This window comes from Xiphophorus hellerii, chromosome 10, assembly GCF_003331165.1.
Source record: "Xiphophorus hellerii strain 12219 chromosome 10, Xiphophorus_hellerii-4.1, whole genome shotgun sequence".
NCBI classification, from domain to species: Eukaryota; Metazoa; Chordata; class Actinopteri; order Cyprinodontiformes; family Poeciliidae; genus Xiphophorus; species Xiphophorus hellerii.
In genome coordinates this window covers 2,956,328-2,964,914 of record NC_045681.1, presented here as the reverse complement: position 1 = coordinate 2,964,914, position 8,587 = coordinate 2,956,328, and the positions used below count along the sequence as shown (strand labels likewise).

General features: G+C 38.5%; 1 protein-coding gene across 2 annotated transcripts in view; it reads right to left on the bottom strand.

Moving 5' to 3' along the window:
* Positions 1-548: 548 nt before the first annotated feature.
* prr12a (proline rich 12a) overlaps positions 549-8,587 on the bottom strand; it is a 28,074-nt gene continuing 20,035 nt past the window's right edge. Inside the window, exons 8-15 of one of the 2 annotated variants that reach the window (XM_032575183.1) lie at positions 7,835-7,951; positions 7,575-7,708; positions 6,378-7,201; positions 6,166-6,285; positions 4,868-4,965; positions 3,637-3,768; positions 2,011-2,106; positions 549-1,906 (exon numbers count right to left, since the gene is read on the bottom strand). In XM_032575183.1, coding sequence (XP_032431074.1) covers positions 1,772-1,906; positions 2,011-2,106; positions 3,637-3,768; positions 4,868-4,965; positions 6,166-6,285; positions 6,378-7,201; positions 7,575-7,708; positions 7,835-7,951 — 1,656 coding nt within the window. In that variant the 3' untranslated portion in view covers positions 549-1,771. The remainder of the gene's footprint in view (positions 1,907-2,010; positions 2,107-3,636; positions 3,769-4,867; positions 4,966-6,165; positions 6,286-6,377; positions 7,202-7,574; positions 7,709-7,834; positions 7,952-8,587) is intronic. The other variant, XM_032575184.1, reaches the window with a different exon arrangement.

Here is an 8,587-nt window from a genome sequence, read left to right as displayed (position 1 = left end):
ATTTTTTGTGTGACAGATCTACACAAGGTAGAGGAGCTTTTTAATTTCTGAAATTAAAAATCTGAAAAGTGTGGTGTGCACTTGTACTCGACCATCCTGGCAAATTCTTCTTCGCAAATCAGCTCAAGCTCCGTCAGATTTGATGGGTAGAGCAGTTGTGAGTCATTTTATATATTCTCAATTTGTTTCAAGTCTGTACTTTGACTACACCATTCTAGCACATGAATATCCTTTCATTTAAACCGTTCAGTTGTTGCCGTGGCTCTTTGTTTAGGGTAATTTTCCTGCAGAATTCAAACCTCAACCATTTTTCAGCCTCTAACAAGTTCTCTTCCAGGATTTATCTCCCTCTTTAGCCAACTTCTTACTGCTACAGAAAGGCAATAACACAGCATGACGCAGCCATCTTTAATTTTTTAATTGGAAAGAATTTAGAAATAATTTATCTCTACCTCACACTGGAATGTGACGAGATATGGGAAACATTCCCCCCCCCCCCCCCCCCCCCCCGAGTCTCAACGAGTCTTGAGCTGATGGAAATGAAACCATTTGTTCTTTGTAGATTTTATTTGTTTTTCAAATACAGGAGAGTTAATGTACAGAAGGACAAAGAGTTTCATCAAGAACTGTACAGTATTTACACATCTTTTTTTTTCCTTTTTTATGGAAAATCAGATTGTTTTCAAAATAAGTCATAGTATGCACAGACATCAAAATGATAAAAATGAAATGACTATTTCCTCTTTAAATATTACTTATTTATACTCCTCCTTCCCACATGGGGAAGGGATAGTTCTTTTCTTTGCACCTGCATGACTGATGATTGAACTGAAGCACAACAATGTTAAGTTTCAAATAAATGTTACCATTCTTTTTTCTTTTTTTTTTCCTCATTTTTTTCAATTTTACACCCACTGTATTTGATACAATAGTTCTGTCTCGACGCCTGTTCTTCTGTATAGAGGGGAAGACGACTCGGATATGTGGGTTATGATTGTATACTGATCCTGTGGAAAATAAAAAGCTATTTAAAACGTCTGGGGCAGCAAACCAGCGCGTGTGAGAGTTTTTAAGTTAAAAACCTCCTCATATAAATAATAAAAATGCGTTCATATATTACACACGGCCGACTGGTGCTGCCCGTCCACGTAAGCGCATGACGGCCAGAGAGCGCCCCCTAACACTTCTCACGTTGCTATCCGCGATCGCGCTGCTCAGAAAGCACAAAACACTCCCGCCGCCTTCCTCTCTTCTCAAAAGCCGACAGCTGATGTTAGTCTTTTCAAAAAAATAATTTATGTAAAAACTAAGCGGTAATAGTTTCTCTTTGAACTATTGTCTTTTTATGACACACAGTTAACAAGACGTCAGTGACTCTCCTCCGTCGACTTGGTTTTCCGGCTCCTCCTGGTTTCTCTCTCCATCTTTTTTTTCTTTTTTTTGTTTTAAACAACGATCCGGTTCCCCCTCTCCTTTCGTCCAGAAGGGTCCCACTCTCACAAAGTAAGACATTTCTTTAGTGATTGGTCAACAACAAGACAAAATAAAAACAGGCCAGCGTCCGAGGTCGGGTCAACAGGCCCTCTTGTGTTCGTCGAGGGCCTGGAAAACTTCCTGCTCGGATCTGAAGAGATTTTCGAAGAGGGTCTGGGGACTGTACAGCAGGATTCATCTGGGCTTTTCCTCCAGATTCTCATTTTATTTATTTATTATTTCTTTCTTCTTTTTTTTTTAAAGTTTAGCTCTCTGTGTGTCTCCTCATGAGGCGAACTCAGGCTTTGGTGCTGAGTGTGAGCAGCTCGATGAAGGAGCTGAAGAGGGTGTCCAGCCAGCTCTGGTTGGCCATGCACTGCTGCACCACTTCCTCTTGGCCCGGATCCTCGGCCGCCTGCTCGATGGTGTTGGTCTGCGAACGCAAACACAGGCAGCTCTGAGCCAAACGCAAAGCTTTCGGCACGCCAAAAACACAGGAATCCTAAAAAATAATTGGAATCTGGACGCGCAACTGACCTCTTTCTTGCACTGCAGGAAGGTGTGGTACTTATAGTGATGCAGGGAGTGGTAGAGATTGTATATCCGGTACGTCTCAGACGACAGCTTAAGGTCCTGAAGGAAGAAACGAGTCAGGAGTTATTGGAAAAATTAAAGAAAAATTCAAACTTTAATTTGATGTATTGGGATTTTTGTAACATTTTTACACATTTTTCCTTTGAAACTGGAGATGACCTTATCACAACGATTTCTGAGTCCTTCTATAAATCCCCAAATGGATTTATGTATGAGCTTTGACTAGGCCATTCCAACACTCTAATATGATTTGATCCAAATTATTTAATGGAATCTCTGACTGAATGTTTGGAATAAATCAATTAATTGCAATTGGAATAAATCAATTAATTGAGCTCAAAACGAGCTCAAAAATCACAAAACAATTTTGCCTAATAATCATCACCTGAGCCTAATTATTAATATTTTTGGTTGCATTTGGTTTTTATTTTCCATTTTATTTATTTATTTATTTTAGATAATCCAGTTCCATAATTTAGAAATTATTGATTGTTGAGAGGGAATGCTTGCATTATTATGTCATTATCATTATATTACACAAAAACTACAATATTATAGTTTATCGCAATAATTTCTAGGATAATTTATCGTCCAATAAAGCTTAGAATAGTGACAGGCAGTCCTCTGCTGCCTCCAACATGTTTTGTCCTGAAATATGTTCCATCCTCACCATAATGCTGCCACCAGCATGTTACACAGAGGGATGTGCAGTGTTAGTTTTCTGCCTTTTACAGCAGAAAACTTTTGCCCAGCTGGCCAAAAAAAGTCAATTTAAAAAAAAAAAACAACATATGCCACTTTGTCAGATTTTAATCAGCGAAAATGTCAAAATCAAGTGTTTTTCTCATCACTTAAACGATTACTAATTAAACCTCAATTAAACATACCGAAGTAACAAAAGGTGAAAAAGATGTGAGTGCAATACATTTTTTTTCTTATAATTTACAAATAAATTGTCTAAAATAACATAAAAACACAGAAGTATAACTGATAGCTGCGCTCCCACAAAAAGTTTCCAAATTTCCCAGAATTCCTCCTCAACACTTTCACACATTTTTGCCGTAACTTAACTTTGTTAGTCTGAATTATTTTGGGTGACAAAGAGAAAACGTGAAGCTGTTCTGCAAACTCGCAGCAGGTGTTACTTTCCATTTAGTGCAAAAGTTAATTCTGTCAAACCAAAGTTTCAGTGTCTATATATAAACACACACAGCACTACACTTATTCCTGTTGAGATGTGTCAATCATAAGAGTTTTATTTTCATTTAAATTTGATGCTTTTTCTCATTTTTGACAGTAGAAAAAAAAAATCAGAAACACCGGTTTCTACTTATATCTCTGCAAATATTTATCAAATACGTCAAATAATTATATATTTCTCAGACTGATGTGCAGCAGACGTTTCTGCAGGTGCATGAAGAGAGTTTTCACTAAAATGAAGACATTTTTAGAATATATGCTAAAGATTGGACAAAATTTGGACTTTATTTAAGTATTTTATGTTTAATTTCGACATCTAATGTTGTTATATGTCTGGTAAGTGAAATAATCCCTGTCCTGTGACGCTACCTGTGGTTTAGGCAGGGTTTTCTTGACTCTGTTGAGGGTCTTTCGGTTGTAGGCGTCGCCGGTTAGCCGCACCCTGACCACCACGGTGTCCAGAGAGTCCGTCATCATTTGGGGGTAAGCATGCAGAACATCCTGACAAACAAAAACAGGAAAAAGTTGATTAGAAGGAGGCAAAAGTTGTAGTTTATTTCATGGTTTTAATTTTTTTTAGCTACCAAGACCGAAACATTAAACAATGGAAGGATTAATTAGATTTTTTCAAAGTTGTTATTTAGTATTTTCTAATGGTTAACTCTATTAGCAGACATGATGCTATGATAAAAATGTAAAAATGTACACTGGATTAAAAAAACTAAATAATCAAAGATTGTGTTTTCAGTGACTTTATTATACAGAAAAAAAACATCAATTTGATGCAAACAACATTTATTTTGAAATAAATTACTGCATCAAATAAACGTTGGGATCAGATTTAAATTTACTGACACATACAGATGTAAGTAAATTAGCTACAGTGTAAGTAATAATAATAAGATGCATGTAGATAATAATCACATGCATATAAAAGGGGTTGTAAATGTTTCCCACAGTAAAATTTAAGAACTTTTCAAGCATTTTTTGGTTTTCAAACTTTTTCCAAACCACTCTGGAGAAAAAAAAAATATCCAAATGAACAAAAGAACAGTTTCAATTCAATACTATATGATGTTATTTATTACTTTTATTAAGAATATAATGTGATTGTATTCTACATTCGACAGCAGGAAAAGGGTAAACTAAAATATAACTAATTTTTATGCTTTGAAAAGTCTGTCACACACGCAACCTGACTGGTCTGAAAAAGTTGCAAAATATAAAAAAAATGAGAAAGAATTTCTGTTACTAACTGAGCTAAAACAAGAGAAGTTTTAACTTCAGACGGTGAGAAAAAATGTTCCAGCATCTTTTCCTTAAATACCTGGTTTCAGATCTAAATAATATTTTCAAAATGTAGGCTTTTAATCAAACCTTAAATTCCACTTTGATACCAAAGTGGAATTTTGGTAGCACCTGTACTGGTGCAGTTTATTTAAAATGTAGTTTAAATATCAAGCAATTTCAAGGACTTTATACATAAATCAAGCAACATCCAAACCTTGAAAACATACAAGCATTTTCAAGAATTTAAATCAAGAAAAAGCACAAAATAAATAAAGAAAAAGCTGAAAAGCTGTCAGGCAGGACGGATTACCTGGTGTTGGGAACTCATGCTGACTTTCCTCAACAACCTCCTCTTCTGTTCGCTCAGGATGCTGTCGATCTTCCTCATCGGGGGCAGGTACAGCTCATCTGCCGGCCAATCAGGATGAGGAAGGTTTTCATTACTCATCATTCATGCAGCTGCCAGTCATTTTAATATCAAGGGCCAAACGTAAAGCAGCTCGTTCTGGCTGCGGATCTGCATTTCCAGTCTGTCACACCTTGTTTATTTAAGCTTGAGGAACTCATTAAAGGGCCGGTATGAATATGCAAACTCAACAGTCAACTAATCCTCTTCTGCTTTGAAGTAAGTTTGCTCAGCTGGCCTAGCAAGCTGACACTTGGCAGCGGTGCCGGCTATTCAACCCGACCGAACTTCCTATTTTAAAGGCAAAACAACTTAATGTCTTTAAATAAATCCGCCTGTACATTACACACAGACAGGAAAGTCTGATCGGGTTAGAAACTAGAGATGTACTAATTTGGCATTAATATCTGTATTGGTCCCAATATTCAATTCCAGATCTGCTATCAGGGGTAATTTGTCTGATCCATAATATCTATTCATTCTAATTCTATGCTTTCTACTCTGAGTGACATCATGCTTTATATTTATTTTACATTATATTTAGAAATCTTAATTGAACTTTCTGAACCATTTGAGAAAAGGTTTGTTACATTTTGTTTTTTAAATGTTTGAGCAAGTAGTCCACCTATCATGTTTATTAGTTTATTTATTTTGTACAGACTGAACAAAATAAAGTTGTTTTTAAATGTTTTACAAAGTTTGTGAAGCTCATAGTGGATGTAAGTGTGCTGTACTGGTGCAGAGTTATCAAATAAGTTTGTAATTCAGAACATTTTATGTCTGTTTTAAAAAAGAGAAACATTTTAAGTCAAATCAAAGCTGTTTTTCTCATATTGGCTTGGTATCAGCCGATACTAGTTTTCTAGACAAACTTCCTGAAAACTGCAAAACAACTGAAACACTGAGTTCCTTTACATGTAGATTAAAAACCCAGCTAGTTAGAGTTGCTTTTGAAACATAATCAATGAAACATTGAACAACAATTTGATGGCAACAATGGCAAAATGTAGTATTTCAATTGTTCATTGTGTTCTATGGCTTTGTAATTTTTGTAAAGCACTTTGAAATGCCTTGTTGCTGAAATGTGTATCACACATAAAATTAGATTTGATTGATTGATAAACCTCAGATATCTCTGTCGGTGTCAGAAGTGAAAAAAGCAGATTGGTGCATCCCCATCAGAAAGATGGAGGCGTTCTCACCGTCTGTGTCTTCCAGAGCTTGGATCATGTCTGGGTCCAGCGCCGTGCTCACCAGCATCTCCACGTAGCTCCTGAACATCTCCCTCATGGCCCGGTTGTCCACTCCTCCCTTAACTGGCACTGAGAGGCGACACATTAACAGTTTACAGCTGGAAAATGGAAAAAGCAGACTGAGCAAAACGCAGGGCGTAATAATCCAACTGATATCTCACTTTCATTCTCGCTCGCCGCCTCGTCAGAGGAGTCGGAGTCAGAAGACGAAGGTACGGATGAGGGTACGTTCAGCCACTTCTTCCTCTTCTTGGGTGGAGGTTCGGCCTTCACTTTAGTCAACTTGGACTTGGGAGGTCGCTCGGCCTTCTCCTTCTCCTTCTTCTCCAAGGTTTTCTTATCTTCCTTCGCCCGACCGCGGTCCGCAGCTCCGGCTCGTTTCTCCACCTTCTCCTGCTGCTGCTGTATTCGCCGCTCCGCTTTCTCCTGCTGTGGATGTATCCGCTTCTCCGCTCTCTCCTGTTGAGGCTGCGTCCGCTTCTCCGCCTTTTCCTGTTGAGGCTGCGTCCGCTTCTCCGCCTTTTCCTGTTGAGGCTGCGTCCGCTTCTCCGCCTTTTCCTGTTGAGGCTGCGCCCGCTTCTCCGCCTTTTCTTGCTGCGGATGCACCCGCTTCTCTGCCTTTTCCTGCTGTATTTGTGCTCTCTTCACCGCCTTTTCCTGCTGCATCTGTATCCGCTTCTCCGCCTTTTCCTGCTGCATCTGTATCCGCTTCTCCGCCTTTTCCTGCTGCATCTGTACCCGCTTCACCCTCTCTCTTTCCTTCTCAGACTCCTTCTCTTTGGCTTTGGGCACAGGGGCTGCAGGCTCCTTCTTCACTTGATGTTCTGTCGTGGTTGCGGGTTTGGACGTTTTCTCTTTTTGTTCTTGATGGACAGGTGGAGTCACTCGTTCATCTTTCTCTGCTGCCCTCGGTGGAGGAGGAGGCGGCGGTGGTGGTGGTGCCTGGGTGGCAGGTGGGGACGCCATTCTAGGAAGGGACTGTCGCCTGTTAGATAAAATATAACTGGAAGCTTAACTTCTAGCACTAAATAATTGATTGCCAATTAGAAAAATAACAAATGGTAAGGTCTAATAATACACATAGATGTCTAATAATATAGAAAATATACTGTAGGACCCACTAGTGATTCAAGTTCAAGATACTTTATTTATCCCAAAAGAACAATTCAGTTTAGAATGAAAACCTTTTCAGAAGATGCCTGTGGTGTACCACAAGGTTTTCTCCTTGGTACCCCAATTTTCTTTTTTCCATAACATATTCCGTAACTTACTCCATTTGCTGATGATGTTACGTTATTCTACTGTGGCTAAAGTTCACAGTTAGGGGTGCACCGAATGTTAAGGTTAGAGAAAGTTACCTGAGTCCAGGAGCAGATCGCCGCCAAGGTCTCCGGGAGCAAACCCTCACATAATCCTTTTTGTTAACGTTCTCCAGAAACTTCACATATATCCGCTGGTAGCGTCTCTTAGCGTCTCCGAAGTAGCCAAGATACTAGAACAGAAATATATTTTCATAATTTTGTACAAACAACAACATAAGATGTTCTGTTTGTTTAATCATGTAAGAGTGTAAAGTTGAAACAGGACGGTTAACGGGTGGTGTGAGGTGGGAACTCACGTTGCTCGTGGCGCAGAACTGCCTCTGGCCATCTTTGATCTCTGGGCTGAACTTCTGCAGCAGCGCTTTCTGCACCCTCCAGATGGGCGGCGGCTCGCGGCCCGTCTGCAGAGCCAGCTGTGCACAAATGCAGGACGCACAGTGGTTCAGAAACAGAGACGCACATTTACAACCTACTGCATACTATGGCTGACCTCTATGGACTAAAAACAAAAACTCTGATATTTTCACACAAGATCCGATTCAATCGATTTTTTTCTTTTCTTTTCTAAAATATTCTCAAAAAGTGGCCTTTATTGCAATCTTCACCTCTGTAAGTTGTTTGACAGAGTATTAAAGTGCAAATTTGTCAAAAGAACTTCTTAAAATTACGTTTTAATGAGGAAAAAATCTTCTGTCGTCAAGATCTGATGTGATCACCTAAGTCTGTGGTTCTTTCTTCTAAATAGACTCAGTCGTTTGCACAATTGTTTCAAAGTCCTGCTACTGATAATAATTTTTATTAAAAAATGCAGAATTTGCTTATTTATAAAACTTCACCAGATGCTCAGCATCCCTTATTTTAAACTCGGATGAGAATAAAGCCGTAATATTCTGAAAATAAAGTCATAATATTATGAGAATAAAGTCATAGTATTACCAGAATAAATTCATATTGTGATAATAGAAATGCATGAGAATAAAGTCAAAATATTGAGAATAAAGTCTTAATAGTTCACGATTACAGTTTAGTATCGCGAGAATAAATTTGTA